Source organism: Phallusia mammillata, chromosome 4 (genome assembly GCF_965637545.1).
Source record: "Phallusia mammillata chromosome 4, kaPhaMamm4.hap1.1, whole genome shotgun sequence".
Taxonomy (NCBI): domain Eukaryota; kingdom Metazoa; phylum Chordata; class Ascidiacea; order Phlebobranchia; family Ascidiidae; genus Phallusia; species Phallusia mammillata.
This window is the reverse complement of record NC_137255.1, coordinates 6,869,950-6,887,368: the sequence shown is the minus strand read 5'-3', so window position 1 is coordinate 6,887,368 and position 17,419 is coordinate 6,869,950. Positions and strand designations below refer to the sequence as shown.

The following is a 17,419-nucleotide window of genomic DNA, read 5'->3' as shown; positions in this document are numbered from 1 at the left end:
CAAACGGGTCCGGATTAACTAAGGTTTACTGCATTTAATGTTCTTTACAGTAAAAACGATTTAAAATGGCCACTTTTAACGCGACTTACACGAAGACCTGCAATCGAGTGTGGAAAGTTTAATACATATCTTGGGAAAGCCCCATTCGGTGTATCACCTAGCTCTGGAGTTCGAAGCCACTTTGAGTGGTGTATACATCAAAGGCCTAACTAATTTTCATTAACCTGATTACAACTATAAATGGTTATGAAACTTTCGTGTTTTACGTTTCTACGTTAGAGGTATGTTATTAACCATTTGTTTCGCAAGCTATTTATCCCTATGTGCATTTATAAAACAACTAAACTTTGGCTGGATTATTTATAGCCATAGGAGAAAATCAAAACTTTAAGGATCATATCATACCATAACAAAATAGATTTAGCGTTAACATGAGGCGCACCAGGCTACCTTCGGAGTGCAAACCTTTAAAGAACCACTGTATTTACCCCTTGACCGATTTCAAAGTCAAAAATTTAATCCACAATTTTCTTATGAAACTAAAAGTGTAGATATGTTTCCAATTAGTGACCTTGATTAAAGTAGATTGCTTAAGTGCATGGCAATGTAAAGCACAGAAAATGTTAACAATTGTGTCTTATTATCAATGTCAATATCAGTGCTACTGGTGACAAGACGTAGGCCGTATTGGCTTGTGTAGTTGTCAACGGCACTCCAGTTTGAGCTTGTTGGGGATAACAGGCTAAACCAGTGGTTCTCAAACTCGGTTTTCGGGGCCGCATGCGGCTCCCAACTACTTATTATGCGATTCGCACCAGACCTCAGAAAACTACCAAACATTGCTATTTTAGCTTTCAAAGTCATCTTCTTTAGTGATTTTCTCAAGGTTTCGTTTTTCTGCGGCTCCCTACACACTTAAAAAATACCATTTGACCCCGACAATAAAAAAGTTTGAGAACCACTGGGCTAAACCCTTGCCTTCTGTTCGATGCCACCCCTGGGCATAAACCACAGAATAAACTGGCTCACAATGTCCAAGTCATTGTTTGGGAACCAATGTCAAATTTAGTTCAGAAGTTGTAAACTTATACGCCAGTTAAGAACTATTTATACAGTATACATATTATTGTGCACAGGCTTGCGTGAACTATTGCTTAAGTCATTTTCTACTTACCATTGTCCGATGTGCAAATTATCCAGCACAAAAGCTCTACTGCTGTTGGAGACATCAGCAAAGTAGGTGCAGGCGCTAGTGTTGGTCATTGCCACGTTCTTGCCCGTGCATAGTGTGATACGGATCTTCGTCACTTCGCTCTTGTAGAAGGCAAGCATGTTCATAGGCACGTCAAAAATAAGCTGAAAAAACAGGTTAACTTAATGTTGTGTATAGTTTTAAAGTCAAAATTTCACAAGCTTTAGCGCCTTATTTTGGCTTTAAAAACAAGACAAAAAACGGTTGGGTCTATTGTAAGCAATGTTCATGTACATTTATTCGATTTTGTTTTCGAATATTTCAAGTTGGTGACTTCTAATCTTTCTTTAATTCAGTGAAATCTCTCGACTAAAAAATTGAGGCAAGTTAGGTCTCTACATCAAGCCCTTATTAAAAATGGAGTTATTACGGTAACTAGAGTCAGGTCAGGCAGTCCAATAACTGCGCTTTAAATACATGACTTGCTTAAGTGTTTACAAACGATTTCTCACCATGTAACTTCCAAATCCCGTTGCCTCCGGTCGAATATCAGTCGGAGGAAGAATTGTTCCGCTTGTAAATACGATTTGTACAGCTTTACCTTGTCCGCCTGCAACAAATAAACACAGATAAAAGACAGACCTGTATAAGATTGCAGAGGTAGGCATTGAGTTTTCCGTACCACAAGTAATACAAGTTACAACTCTTAGGAGTCAAAAACGGCTTGTAAATTGCCCAATGAATAACAACTTAGGGACCCATGATTGTGCTTGAGTAATTGCTAGCCCGCAGTAACGATTCAGAACTGGAGGCAGAAATGAACACTTTCTAATGTTAAGGACAGTGTTTTTTAAGGTGTTTTGGGGGAAACGGTCCCCCAAATTTCTCCAGCGGTTTCCCAAAATCTGCCAGTAGCCTAATAAATAATTCGTTTAAGCAAATATGGCTATTTTTTGGTATTTAAATGAAACACTTGCGGTCTCTTAAAACTACTTAGCGGTCACACAAACCAAACCTTAAAAAAAAACCTGGTTAAGGACGCCTATTTTTGTTTCGAACACAAAAGTCCAAATAGTCATTAAAGCTGCGATTGCTTTAATGGCCCACACTTCGGCACAGGGACAATTTTTCTGAGGTGTTAACGCCGTATAGTTAAAAGTACAAAAAACACTTTATTGCACCATTTCACCCTCAAGATTAAAGCAATGTTTTTCGATGCACAATTTGTTTTTATTCAAACAGGCGACACCATTTAGTCGCATAACAATTTAAATGCACTTAGCTTTTCATGCAATTAACCGGATTACGCAAACAACCGGACGATTTTTTCAACAAAAATGCGTTGGTATATATTATTTTTATGTGATTAACCGGATTCGTGTTATAAAAATCCCAACTTACCATGTATTTCTTGCACAGAGGCTTGGTACAAGTGGTTCTGCTTCACTTCCATGATTTGTGTGCGAATATGTTCATTGGTATAATGTAAAGATTTGCTATACACTTGCTTGCCTGTTTCCACGTCAGTAACATTCACCAAATATGTCTGAAACAAAAAAATATTTGCAATCAACTTTGTAATTTGGTACTTAGTAATTAACTTGTCTATTTTAATTACAAATGGGCTTTTAACTAGGGATGGGCCGAGCAGAGCCACAACCCGAGTACTCGGCACCGAGCATCGCTGTTTTCGATGCTGTTGCGTTGCACAAAACTTACTCTAACATATAAATGCCATGGTAACATACGAAACCATTGTTCGAAAGGGTTAACAGAAACAAAAATGACTGTTTTTTTTTAAATGGTTTAGATGGTTTAAAAACTAGTACTTCTGGGGTCTGTACAGCTTAATGCACCGCTGGTGACGTAAGGGACCTTGAAAAGCTACAAAACTAGGGTGGAATTGGGAATGTTTGTGACATCACAATGCACCGAGCATCAGCTTGAGATTATTTATCTTGTGAAAAGTTTAAATTTTGACTGTTAATTAAGACGTGATGTTTAACCTCCCTATAGTGGCTATTTAAACAAATAAACATGTTATTTTATAATACAAAAAAATTGGAGGGTTAAAACTGTACTGCAGATTTTAAATAACGTTTAAATTTTGTTGTCATTCATTTTGTTTCAATTCAAGTTATCATTATCCCTACCAGGTCATTGTTGCCAACAAACGGCGAATTCCATTCCAAATAAAGATGACTACCAATAACGTCAGCCTGCAGTTTGCTTGGCGTAAGACTGTAGTCAGGAAGGGGCGAAAGAAGTTTGATTTTACTCCATCGGCCGATAAACGGATTGTTGACTTGCACCTGCAAGCGTAGGGTTTCAGAAAAGTGTTTCCAAAATAAAATTTAAATAGTTCGCAGGTATTTGTTTTGCGTTTTACTGTACTTCTATTAAAAACAACGACAAAACTATGATTATTGGCTTATTTCTACAATCCTAGGTTTCCAGAAAAGTGTTTCAGAAATAAAAATCAATTGTCTATTTTTGACAAAATGAGAATTACATCGGCGATTTTAAGCAGTATAATTTTAAACTGTGTTGAAGGGTATTTACGCATTAACCCCGGTTGCCTTGAGTAAAACAAATCAAAGGGGAAAATTTAAGCTGATATCTTAAATACACATACCTTAAAAAAGGAGACCTGATTATGTGGAAGACTGGTAATGTTGATGCTAGTCTTTCCCTTCACATACGCTTTCTCCATTATTTCATGTTCATTAGACCCATATGACACCTGAAATACATGTTTCCAATGTACATTCTAGTTTTGGCGAAGCACAGATTGTATACCGTATATACTCGCCGATAGGTCGCGCCACCGTATAGGTCGCACTATTAGTTTTGTATTCAAAAAAGTGTAATTTAGAGTTGACTCGCACATAAGTCGCACTGAAAATCTAGGGATTTAAAAGGCCCTTTCCCTAGCTTTTTTGCATAAATAACTGGTGCAATTGGTTGTTTTTTAGCACTGAACTGCATTGCATTGAAACCGCAAAACTATGTTTTCTCAACAAAGCGGGAAAATCCAACGCACGCTGAGTCGCATGTGCGTGTGCCCTCATGAAACTGTCTCGCATTAGTATGTGCGTGCACGAGCGCATGCACCCGTATTCGATAGCACATTTCTACTACAATTCGCGTCTATACCGCGCACCCTTAATTTTTTATTGAAAATTAGTGTAAAATTTTGCGCGTTATACTCGAATAAATACGTTATATCCGCCCAATAAGCGGTACTTGCAATAACCGAAAACTTTCAATTTTGTTCCGACTTGGTGGCGATTTGCACTTATGTCGAGCGGATAGGTCGCACCTATATTTTTTTTAATAGAGGCAAAAAAGTTGCGACCTATCCGCGAGTATATACGGTAAGTAAATGACTTAAAAAATTCGGAGTAAATCTTGAGTTTCAAATAATGACTTGACATAAGTGACTTTTAACAGAACCAAACTTGAGTCAAGTCGCTTTAATAACCCCAACTCTAGTCAAGTCATTTTGAGGCTTGTTGAATGAAAAACTTGATTATATTCACTATTCATTGACTTGACTCAAGTCACATCTAAGTGAACAGCGTGACTCAACTCTATCCGCTGCTAGCGTGAATTTCGCATAGTCTTACTTCAATCAAAATATTGTTTTAAATACAGTCTCGTAAATTGGAATTGAGTGGCATGTTGTTACAAATAAACCTTTTTAGTCATTACTTTTTTACCCTAAAGCACTCGACTTAAGTTAGTTTTTTGTCATTAGATTTGACTTCGAAATTCACTTGAGTCTGCAAAATAGACTTAAGTCAAATCCAGCAAACATGACTAACTACTCGACTTTGCCCAAAGTACCCAAACTTACTCGACTCAAGTTTATCCCAAAGTACTCGACTTAAGTTAAGTAGTTTTTTTTTTTTTATTCGAGGTGACTTTGGAATTTAATTAAGTTGACAAAATTAAATTAAAGTCACATCCTGCAAACTATGACTTACTACTCAAATTAGCCAGAAATACCCTAACTTACTCCAATCAAGTTTACCCAAATATGCTTGACTTAAGTTAAGTAAGATTTTTTTGCGATGTGACTTTGGAATTTACATGCGTGGGCAAAATTAACTTAAGTCACATCCAGCAAACAATGACTCACTACTTGCTGCCGGAATAAGGATTTAAGTTAAGTCTTTGTTTGCACGTGGTTTTGAACTTTACGTTCCATAACTTTACTCAGTGCTATATTTTGTTTGGTAATTTTTTTATGTCACTAAATTTGTGGCAAAAATCGACTTAAACTTACCAGGAAAGTTAGATTCTTTGGAGAACCAAGGTAATTATGTTGGGTCCAGCACAGTTCAACGGTATCCACGCTCTGTGCCACACTTTTATTTTCACTGATTAGTGGCGGTGGTACGTACGATCCCTTGGTAGTGAAATAAACGTAGTCGGTGTATATGCTTGACACGTTCTCTATAAAATGAATAATAAAAGTTGGTTGTAGTTTTTTTGTTTGGAGTATTTAAAAATAAAATGAGAGTTAGTATTAAGTGTGCTTTAATACACCAACACGGTATATCATGGGACAGATTGTGATCAAAAATTGAAATAAAAGGGGTCGCCTAAATATTATTTAAAACGATAAAATTTTGGATCAAAACTACCGAAAAAAATTGAAGTACAGTAAACCTGGGTTAATCAAAATCTTCGCCTAATTCGGACAATTCTTGAGATATAAATAATTTGTATAGTTTCTAATTTTAACATTGGTTAATACGGATCTTCGCTTAATCTAGACATTTTTTTCCCCAAACGGGTCTGGATAAACCTAAGTTTACTGAGTAATACCAGGAAAATACCAGAATGAAGTAATACCAGAATGCATCAAGGCCCATGGCTTTTGTGACCAGTTCGTTCTGTACAATATTTTTTTAATTAAATAGTTCATAAGTGGGTCTGAATTGATCTTCCAAATACAAGATTGCCGTATTTTCATTTTTCCATAATTTTTAACTTTTTCGCCTTAAAACCACTCACTGCTGTTCACTGAAGCAACGCGCGCTCTGAAAGTCTCCTTGGAAGCAAGTTGAGACATGGTCCAAGACGATTTGCTGCCATCCACCAGTTCTTTTTTGGAGTAGAACGAATGCTCCACGTCGGTAACCATAACACTGAAGAGTAGAAAAAATATTATTCCGTATATTTATGACACCACTAAATCCTGTAAGGTCAGTACAACCAAGTTGATTTTATAAGTAAAGTAGTCAGTGTGTGTGTGTGCGTGTGTGCGTGTGTGTGCGTGTGTGTGCGTGTGTGTGTGTGTGTGTGTAAGTGTGTGTGTAAGTGTGTATGTGTGTGTAAGTGTGTGTGTATGTGTGTGTGTGTGTGTGTGTGTGTGTGTGTGTGTGTGTGTGTGTGTGTGTGTGTGTGTGTGTGTGTGTGTGTGTGTGTGTGTGTGTGTGTGTGTGTGTGTGTGTGTAAGTGTATGTGTGTGTGTCTGTGTGTGTGTGTGTGTGTGTAAGTGTGTGCAAGTGTCTGTGTGTGTGTGTGTCTGTGTGTGTGTGTGTGTGTCTGTGTGTGTGATATTGTACTAAGAAAGGATCGTAAACAAGTTTATAGGATTTTCAAGTTCTAAATTTTCAAGGATTAAGAGTTTAAATGTTAAGCGGGTTAATTGTGCGTTGAAAAGGGAATGCATGTCGTTTAAAAGTTAAAACAACACTTACACATATTTGGCAGCACTCTTCCGTTTAGTCCAAGTAAGAACTGCACTGTTCACTCCCACAGATGACATTTTCTGGCTGCTGGGTGGCTGGATTAAGCTTGGAGCTATAAACAAAATTTGAATCAAAACAAAAAATTATATGTGATAGCCTTGGGTCCTAATTGATATGGGTGCTAAAGTTTGATACAAAAGTAAATTTTTCAAACTGAAAGATAAGTCATGAAACTGCAATTTACTAAAATATATGCAGGGAATAAGATACAGAAGAATAATACGAATTTTGTTTAATCTGTTGTTATTCTTTAACAGACAATTTTTCTGCTCACACCCCAAAAGATTTTTTGCTCGATTTAGTGTTGTACAATAACCCATACAGTTTGCACATGCGCATTAAGTTAATCACCCATGTTTTAATAACTTATTTCCTTAACACATTGCTTAACACTTGAAACTTACGCAAAATAATCCAAGTGCTTGAAGCTATAGCGCTGCCTCCCTGGCTGTTTTCTGCCATAACATGCACAGTCCAATTGCCCCTACTTAATTGAAGCAAGGTTATGCTGTTTTGTGAGCCGTCAGCTCTCGTCCAGTGGTTACCTTGGTGGGCGGTTAGAGCATGAACTACATAGTCTGAAAAGATATAAATTGTGAAAATAGAGAATCGTTAGTGCTTCAAAAGTAAATAAACTATTCTAGATTAACAGCTATGGCTATAAATCGAGGATTAACTGAAAAAATTGCTCACATTTAAAAAAAAAATCTGAGTAATTTACATATTTCTTAGGTTGCTGATATAAGGATTTTATAAGACAATGCTGCAACAATTCCAAACACTTTTCTTGTCACTGGTAAAGAAGATTTGATTGGTGCTCAATTAGTTGAGACCAAACTAAACTTAGGCGAAGACTAAATTTTCGCTTTAACTTTACTAAGATTATAACAGCCAACACGTAAAACAATCAATTAACTCTTTTAATAAAAACGTCTGAATTTAAATTACACGTTTATATAATCTAATATTAACCTTTTATTTGGCCTCGTGGATACAATGGTGGTAACCAAGTTACATGAAGGCCATCACCGTTAACAGGAGTTACTTTTATTGATCTCGCGACAGAAGGACGTCCTTCAGGGGTTCTGAAACTTGCGATTGCAGATGCCCTGACGGAAAGCTTCGTCTTGGTGAAAACAATTGTAACCGCGTACTGGTAGGTGCGGTAAAACTGCAAACCTAGAAATGAAAAATGAACACATATTTTGGACTAAAGGAAAAAACACAACAAATTAAGACTTATATGGAAAAAAAACAAAAAAACATTTTAATCTAGCGTATTAAAATGGGAGCCTCATTAAGGGAGGATATTTTTTCCTGGTAAAAAAAGTTGTCATAAAAAAACTAACTTTTTTAAAAAGTTTTGAAAAATTGTTTCTTTAAATTGAAAATATCAACAGTACACAAGGATAAGCTCCTATAAGAGCAGTATATGAAATTGTTGAAAAGAATGTTTGGTTCATTATATTCGCCAATTGTTAATTCACAGAAATATATCCAGATCGTGTGACATTTAGTTACTGTTTTTTTGTGATTTTATTTGTTGGGAAGAAAATAAAACACATTTCAAAAGTTACGGAATGCATTGAACTACTTGTGAAATTTAAGAGAGGTAGTTAAAGTATTAGGCGTCGGTTTAGATCAGTGGTTCCCAACCTGGGGTTTGCCGACCCCCAAGAGGTCTGTGAGATGGTTTTAAGAGGTCCGTGGAGGCAAACATTCTTAATACCATTAACCAACAGTACAATATTTTTAAGTTTCCAGGCCGTTTTTACAATCCTACATACGTACAAGTGCTGTTTTCAAACTTTTGGATCAAAAAACTTGATTTTTGTGTGATCACAACACATAAGAACAATATAACTTATAGTGCTTTGTCCAAAGTATTGTTCACCAGAAAAATCAATTATTTGTTGCATTGATTGGTATTGCATAAAACTTTATTCAGACTTAAGGACTGTGGAGGTTGAATAAAATGCTGCCTCAAAAAGCGAAAGTATAAGAACGTATGAAACAAGAAACATAACAAGACTAGGCTACGTTGGGGTTCTGCGGACCCATAAAATCTATGAAAGGGGTCCGTGACTACAAAAAGGTTGGGAACGACTGGCTTAGATTAATCATAACTTCATATTAGAACTTAACTCAGCTTGCAAAAGCAGAAATTATTGAAAAATCTTTTCCCAATATTTATATGGGAAGTTTAGCTTTAACAAAAGATCACAAAATTTTAAACAACAAAAAATACAACTTACTTTTTTTCAAAGTTGCTCGGTTACTCTTCGATAGTACTGCGTTGGTTTTGTTGATGTTAAACATGTTAGGGCTCTCTGCTACCATGTAGTGGACAGCGAATGTGTGGTTTGGTAGATTGCTGACCCCTTGTGGCGGATCCCAGCACACAGTTTGTTGCAACACGTTTTTGCTGCTCGATGGTTGGCAAGACCGCAGGTTGTGCACAAACTATTTGTTTGAATACGAAAAGACTGTACGTTAGTTTTCTTTTCTTTGGGTTTTTACATTCATTTAGTTGAGAATGACACAAGTTGCTGTTGAAACGTTATGTGTTTTCACTACGATACTGGCTTGTTTGTTTCTGGTGAGGATTTTTAAACGCGTGAATTGTGTACCTAACTGGACGTTAGGCTACTAGATTTATTTATGATCGAGTACATTTATGCAAAACAACTAAGATGTACATGAACAAATTATTACTGGCACTACCCTTAAAGCGTTCATGTGGACCAGTGATCATGGCACACTCATTCACTAAGCATAGACAAATCGAAGCCTATCTACCAAGTATCACCATGTGTCAAGAAAAACGCTAGATAAATCTAGCTTGCGGTGGGATTCGAACCCAAAACAGGAGTTTTTTTGGAACTGGCACTCTACCAACTGAGCTACACAGGATTGGTTTTGAGCCCGTCGAAAGCCGAAATCACAAGCACCGTTGCCGGCCTCCTATGCTGCATATACCAACTTCTTGGCAGAGGATCGCCAGTTCGATACTCGTTAGCTAAGATGAACATTTATTCACTACCGAGATCAAACCTAACCCGGAGTCGTCGGTTCGAATCCCATCGTAGGCTAGATTTTTCAAGCCTTTGCTATGCTATATGGAAAATGAGACCGATTTGATTCGTTTTAATACCATCAATAGACCTGGTGTTACATGATTTATGTAAACCAGTTAACAATATTGTTTTACTATGTAATTTGGCTTTGGTGGTCATTGCTGAAAATAAATATAAGTTCGGGTCTAAAACGCAGAGCTTACCACGCAGCCTTGTTCTTCAGATGCGTCTCCACAATCATCTTTATGATCGCAGACCATGCTTCGTGGGATTTGGCCACCGTTCCGGCATTGAAATAGCGGAGATGTCTAAACAAAATTCAAATTATATTCAATGCTAAACGAATTCACTTAGTCCGACACTGTAGGCTATTGTCACATCAGGAAATTTAAGTACGCTACCAAGTCAACATTTCCTTGGTAAGTATACATTTATTTGGGGTTTAATGTTGCGTTTCAGGCAAATTTTAGGCCTGTCTGCAATTCTATAGTGATTATACAGAGACCAACCGGCCATAGAGTGCTTGCTATACAAAATATGGTTGTATAACACTCTTTATTTGCTTAGACTCCTTGCATTTAATCCCTGTACATTACCATGGTCAGTGTCATTTTTTCACTTTTCACTTTTGGTAATTTGGGAAAATGTATACTGGAGATAACAAAGAGAACAATTTTTGCTATAATATTGTATCTTCAAGCTGTAAAAGTCGCATGAAATTCCATCCAATGTTTTATATAACAGATTGAAATCAATATGTATCCCTTTGAGAAACTATTCCTCAACCTCAACTGTAAGGTTTTATTATTTTGTACATATTTTTAACTATTTATAATCTACTATAGTCATTTTTCCGCACTTTTGAGCGGTCAAATAAAAATTAAACCGAAAACAAAGCAGTTCAAGAATTTTGACTTACTGTGGTTATTGTTCCGCATTGAGCTTCGTCGCTTCCATCTGGGCAATCATTTACTCCATTGCATTTCAGAAATTCCGAAATGCACAATGAACCGCAACTGAAAAGGCAAAGGATTTTACATGATACTGTTAAACGAAAGAAAAGTGTAGCATTTATCAAATGTTAAAAACGGATCTTCACCCAAATCGGAAATATTTTTGGTCCAAACGGGTCTGGATTAACCGAAGTTTACTTTATTTTCAGTTTCGTGACGTCATAGTGAATAATTTTTGGTTTTTAGAAAAAAAAGACAAATTCAATTCATCTGGTTGTTCTTAGCGGTTGCATTAATAAAAACATTGAAATGCCTAGCAATCTTACTTCATTAATCCTTTTCCACAAGTCACACTGGTGCAGTTCATTTCGTCGCTGAAATCCAAGCATTCATCTACTCCATTACAACGGAAGGCTTTGGCGATACATCGTCCGTTACGGCATCTGAAGTCCGAAGCTAACAACACACAAGACAACGTTTTGCACGGTACCAAATTAAGACGGTTGGAGACGGGGTTTGAACCCATAAACTTGTGAGGACTAGATGGCGGTCATTCTAGCGATCATTTTAAAAACTTGAATTGTGTAGTATACAATTTATTGGATATTGTTGTCTTTCTTGTGTTATATACAAGTATTGCAAACTAAGTGTAAATGCCTTTATGTTACTTGAGGTCAATCGACTGGAACCTATGACACTAGTCAGTTCAGCAGAAACACATGGGTTCCCAATAGGTATAAATTCAGGCAGGATGTAAAAAGTGTTGTCCAATTAATTTGGAAAACCAATGTACATAAATACAGCCAAATTTGACTTATTGTCCAAAAGTTGATGTTACGTCATATTTACGTGACGTCATTCATGTGAACTTTTATTAACTAAACGTAATTCTTCAATATCGTTTAAAACACAAACAAATATTGGAAAAATCTTGAAAAAAAAACAAACTAATGCCCTTTACTCAGTTTAAACGAATAAAAGACAGATTCTAAAAAATGTTACAGCACTAAAAAATAGCTTACTGGAGTCACACTTTTTTCCACAATTTTTCTCATCATTGCCGTTTCCACAGTCGTCAGTTCCGTCGCAGATAAACTGGTTGTTCACACATGTTCGCTTGGCACCGTTATATCCACAGAACATCTGGTTGTCATTACACGGAGTGGCCGGTGTGGTGACTGTCGTGTTGGTGGAAGAACCACACTGAGGGATCCCACAGTATTCCCACCTAAACGAGTAAATAAAGAAGATGTAACAGCCTTTTTTCGGTATTGGTGTGTTTACTTCGGAATTTTGAAGGAAAAAAAAACAAAAAAAAAAGGATTTTTTGAAGTATTTTAAACGAACGTGTTTAAAGTTACATCGGGTATTAATAAAAAAACTTTATTATATGTTCGTTAAAAAGGTTATCGGTTTAAACTTAATTTAACAATAACATAGTTTTGTTTTATTTTTGTTTTGTAATCAGGACCATAAAAAACTCGCCCAAATACGCCTATGCCATTGCATAAACCGATTTTTTATAGTTTACGAAAATTTGGAAAAATTAAAAAGTTTAAAATTAAGAAAAAAAAGTACGTGAGAAATAATGGGTAAAATACGGTGCGAATATTTTATAGAACCCATAGAATTTTTTTCAAATTTACTCATAAAATCTTGTACTGACAAACTGGACAGCAAAAAAGGAAAAAAAAATACAGACAAAAACAAGATGTGTCCCCTTCAGGAAAACGGACCAATAAAAAACCAAAAAATATAAACTACCTACCTTGTGCTTTGTTCAGTGGTGTAGCACCATGGACCTTGCTGATCGTTATCGGGGTTGCGGCAATAATTGTGGTTGGTGATTTGAGGCGTATAACGGGGTCTGTGGGGTGTGTTACTGTCCCAACGCTGACACGTCTTTCCTGTTTTTGTGTAACTTCTCTTTCCTGATTGTAAAAATGAGTTTAACAAGGCTACCAATGTTAAAGCAACAGTAGGGCCAAAAGGAGACAATTTTAGGCCTACAATATTTCTTCCACAAAAGGCCATAATGTATGAAAAATAAATAAAAGCATATGATATAGACGTAGTATCACAAAGCTTCTGCGAAAATACAAAAACAAAGGGCAAGTGTTACATTTGTATTTATTTAATAAAAAAAATAAAAAAGAAGAACATTTGGGCACTTTTTTCCGCAGGTCATTTTTTTTAAGTATTGTGAGCCTAAACAATTTAAATCAGAGTTTAAAATAATTTCATTGAGACGTTTAACAGAACTATTACCATCATCAGTGAAAACGTTTTAAAATTGTCACCTTCCATGCTATGTTTTTTTTGCGTTAATAACCACTACTAAACACTCAAACAATCGTTTATTGATCAATCCCTACTTATATTCCATTTAAATGCGCAGGTCTAAGTCTATAATAAGTAGCACATAGGTAGTACAATAACATCAGAGATTGTTGCAACGTTTGCCATAGAATGTTTACCACAAACACAAGTTTTCTGGCAATTTAACACATTGTTTGTAAACCTTAATTCCTCTTCGCACAAATTGGCGATTCAAAGACTTAGTATTGACATTATCAAGTCGTGTATACAAATACCTTGGTAGCTTGTTCCAGCTCCGTGTACGCACTCGCTACCAGATGAACCAGGACAATGATATTCATCAGATCCATCACCACAGTCGTTGTCTCCATCACATTTAAAGTAGGCGAAGATACACCGTTGGTTGGCACACCTGTAAAAGAAACAAGTTAGATTGACTTTTATGAAGGAATACCTTACAGTGATTTGACTGGATTTTATCAATCACTAATTGGGACAAAGAACAAGACGACGAACTGTCATTCTTGTATGCATCCCCTATCTCCAGGCGTTTTGCACAGTTAGATGGGTGCAAGTTTAGACATAGGATACATTACATTACATGTATAGGGCCAATTTTCTTTGAATGAAGGTCCAGACCAGGCCATGGGTACACAGCTCTTTAGCTTATGCTACAGATTTGTATTTCATTGGCGGTCGTCAGTGTGTTCATTAAGCTTAAGAATCTAGCAGCTTGAGGCGTAAGTAACAGTACTTGGCCTGTGATATAATAACCATACAGTTTTTCTGTACCAAAACAGCCCTTTAAATAGTTTTGGAAGTCAAAAAGGGGTTTCATTTTACTAAAGCGACCAACACAGGAACTAGTAAATATTTAATTCTACTTTTTTCTAAGATTAGTTTTTTGCCCAAACAATACAGTTTTAGCACACCACTGTATTTGTAAGCTAACAGCACAGTAACACGTTGTTATAAACGCATACATAAACCAATGACCCACCTGAACTCCAAGAAATGACCAAAGCATGGCAGTGTTGGAATAAGAGCTGGATGTGAATTGTTACATTTGTACTCGTCGCTAAAATCGCCACAATCATTGACACCGTCACATCGCCAACTAGGGTCGTAACAACCACCAGTATCGCAATGGAGTTTGCCGACACACGAAATTGGATGTGCAGTAGCTGGAGTGGTGTGCGGTGACGGAGCTGGGAACGTAGAAATGTAATGTGTTAGGGCAGTGGTTCCCAAACTGTGGGCCACAGAGCCATTTGAATAGATTCTAATGTTTTGTAATACTGTAGATGTTATGCGCTTTGTTTTGAAAAAAGGAATTTTTGCAAAGAATTCTGAATCTTGTAGCCAAATTTCAGGAGCATGTATCTCATTAAAAATAAATTGCTGGATAATTTCGGCTGTTTTTGAGTTATTTTTTTGTTTGTGCCCAAATTTACAGCACGTGGTGGGCCACGAATCGCTATTAAATAGACATTTGGGCCACAGACCAAAAAAGTTTGGGAACCCCTGTGTTAGGGTTTAAAATAGCAGAAAGGATTGTGTTAAGCACCAAGTATATATATGCACTACAATATTAAGTTTGTGGTGCGTTGAAAAACGTTTAATTGAGCTAAAGGTGTAATACAAACCAGAGATGTAAGTCGGGCCGAGTTCGGGCTTTTGCTTTAAAAAAACGGGATTGATTCGGGCCTGACTTTACACACTGTGTCAGTAATTTTTTTCAATAAATTTACCTAGCTAATAAGTAGCCAGTTGCTGGAACTGAGCTAATGTCAAACAGCCCTGAAACGCCTTGTTTATAACGAATTGTTTATTGTGTTTGTGGTCTTGGGTCTTTTCTGAGGATTCAATGTATAGGCCTGTCAATCAAACTTTCAGGCTTAAACGGGCTTCTCAAAAACGATTCGGGTTTTGGGCCGGTTTACAACTCAGATGTAAAGAACTGGGCTTAAAGGAAACATACGGAACAGACGTCAAGTCTACATGATTATATCTGTTAAACTTTCTTCAAACACATTCACATTTCATGCTAAAAATGATTAAACTTTTATTTTAATTTTTACATGTGGTTTGTTAATAGACACTTAAGCTCTGGGAATAAGTACTGCGAAGTTGCTATAAGACCCAATTTTAAATATTCATTTTATGGTTTAGCATCTACTATGTAGTATATTAGAGAAGAATAAAAAAAATTGAATTTTTAAGGGAGGAATTTGTGCAGTCAAAACAAAAACCAAAGTATTTGAAATAAATCCATATGAAAGTAAATATTCCGATTTGAATTTAAAGTAAAGAATATTTTGACTATTTTTGACTTACTTGTGTTGGTGCAATTGTGTTCATCGAAGCCGTTATGGCAATCTTTCTCGCCATCACAGAACCAAAAATTGTATATACAAGTCCCATCACCACAAGGCTTTTTGCGCGGATCGGTACAAAAGGTCGCATTGCCTGCCACGCATCCATTTTCGTCAGACCCATCGTCGCAATCAACCTGTCCGTCGCATTTCCAAGTTGGTGGAATGCAAGAACCAGATCTGTGTATTATAAAAACCTAAGTAAACTCGGCGAACACAGGTTTGTTACGAGGCCGTGCAGAAACAATACGCTGGGGCAGGGGTTCTTAAGCATGGGTACGAAGCACCAAAGCAAAGGGTACGACATGTAGTGTAAAATTATACGCTATTTAGACATATTTGTGAAGAATGCGTAACAAGTTACTTTGTTATATGCCTTTGACTGATTGTTGGTGTGCAGTAAATATTGTTTAACTTACAAGACTGTTTTAATGCATGTAATCGACACGTAAGTTATAAATACAATGAGTTTAATTCCTATTATTACAATTTTAATTACTTCTGTCGGCCATTGTAGAGATGGGGTACTTCATACAAAGCTCAAAGGGTACAGACGCTAAAACGCTAAGAAACACTGCACTATAGGGTTAACAGACGTCCGGAATTTGGGCGTAAAATTTGTCCGGAAATAAGTTTTAAACGCACTGATAATGTCCGAAAGTTTAGCGTCCAGTAGCCTAACATTCAGTAGTTTTCACAATCCTTTTTATGGGGGACATTTTTCATGAAAAGGTTTATGTAATAACTGCCTGTGTTGATTTTTATTCATGGTGCACCCTGCTGCTGCGTACATTTACACAACGCACCTGGAAAGCTAACAATACTGCTAAAAAGACTGGATGTTATAAACTCTGTTTTGTAACCTATTTAGAAACAAAACTGCGCTTTGTATCTTAGTGTGGAAAGATATTTTATCAAAAATGGGACCGTTTCGGTTAGTAACCGCATGTCATATGAGTTGTGGGGAATTTGTGGTTTGTAAATACATTTCACCTCTGGGAATATAACCAGTGAAGTTGATACAAGACCCAATTTTAGACTATGTTCGTATGGTTCCACTCTATACTTACGTGCATTGAAACGAATATGGAGAACATGAAGCGTTTGAATGCGTTGAAGAGCAGTTCAATTCGTCTGAACCATCTCCACAATCGTTATCCCCATCACAAACCCATCTATGAAACACAACAAGGAGCACATAAGTATAGCTTTCAATACACTTACTAAACTTCACAACAAAACATTCCCAGTAATACATTGGTGAGAGAATTAGTCCCTATACGTCACAGGACTCTGACGTAACAACACCTAGAAAATTCTGGCACTGCGAATAGCCTGGGATGACCAAAACCCAATTTGCATGAACCACGTAGCTGTAGAAAGTATGTTGCAATGTAAGGATATATTTTACATAAATTTAAATTCAATTTTGCTTGGGACAATTTCTGGACCGGGGTAGTGACCGCTACAGCCATAGGGGCAACTGTATCAAATACAGATTTGTTTTTATCCAAATTAAAAATGGTTAAATAAGCGTGCTACAGGCATCTGCTCAAAGATTAGAAGCCCGATCAATTGTTATCGCACCGTTTTTTCGATACGTTTTGACGTACTTGCGCTGTATTCATTTTTCCCTTTGTTTATAGTGCACTGTGCTACTCGCATTCAGTGTTATTTACCCTGATGAATGCGACCTGTATTGGACGTCGAAACGTTGGTACAAAATTACCATTGCTAG

At 36.7% G+C, this 17,419-nt stretch overlaps 1 protein-coding gene across 1 annotated transcript in view; it reads right to left on the bottom strand.

Moving 5' to 3' along the window:
- Positions 1 to 17,419, bottom strand: part of LOC145222272 (uncharacterized) — a 40,491-nt gene that overhangs the window by 2,403 nt on the left and 20,669 nt on the right. Inside the window, exons 23-42 of the mRNA XM_080088363.1 lie at positions 16,752 to 16,856; positions 15,644 to 15,861; positions 14,307 to 14,514; positions 13,582 to 13,718; positions 12,756 to 12,918; positions 12,010 to 12,215; positions 11,314 to 11,443; positions 10,954 to 11,050; positions 10,238 to 10,342; positions 9,213 to 9,420; positions 7,930 to 8,136; positions 7,362 to 7,535; positions 6,907 to 7,009; positions 6,218 to 6,351; positions 5,484 to 5,653; positions 3,828 to 3,935; positions 3,346 to 3,504; positions 2,594 to 2,738; positions 1,705 to 1,802; positions 1,175 to 1,356 (exon numbers count right to left, since the gene is read on the bottom strand). Of these exons, the coding sequence (XP_079944489.1) occupies positions 1,175 to 1,356; positions 1,705 to 1,802; positions 2,594 to 2,738; positions 3,346 to 3,504; positions 3,828 to 3,935; positions 5,484 to 5,653; positions 6,218 to 6,351; positions 6,907 to 7,009; positions 7,362 to 7,535; positions 7,930 to 8,136; positions 9,213 to 9,420; positions 10,238 to 10,342; positions 10,954 to 11,050; positions 11,314 to 11,443; positions 12,010 to 12,215; positions 12,756 to 12,918; positions 13,582 to 13,718; positions 14,307 to 14,514; positions 15,644 to 15,861; positions 16,752 to 16,856 (3,057 nt within the window). The remainder of the gene's footprint in view (positions 1 to 1,174; positions 1,357 to 1,704; positions 1,803 to 2,593; positions 2,739 to 3,345; positions 3,505 to 3,827; positions 3,936 to 5,483; positions 5,654 to 6,217; positions 6,352 to 6,906; positions 7,010 to 7,361; positions 7,536 to 7,929; positions 8,137 to 9,212; positions 9,421 to 10,237; positions 10,343 to 10,953; positions 11,051 to 11,313; positions 11,444 to 12,009; positions 12,216 to 12,755; positions 12,919 to 13,581; positions 13,719 to 14,306; positions 14,515 to 15,643; positions 15,862 to 16,751; positions 16,857 to 17,419) is intronic.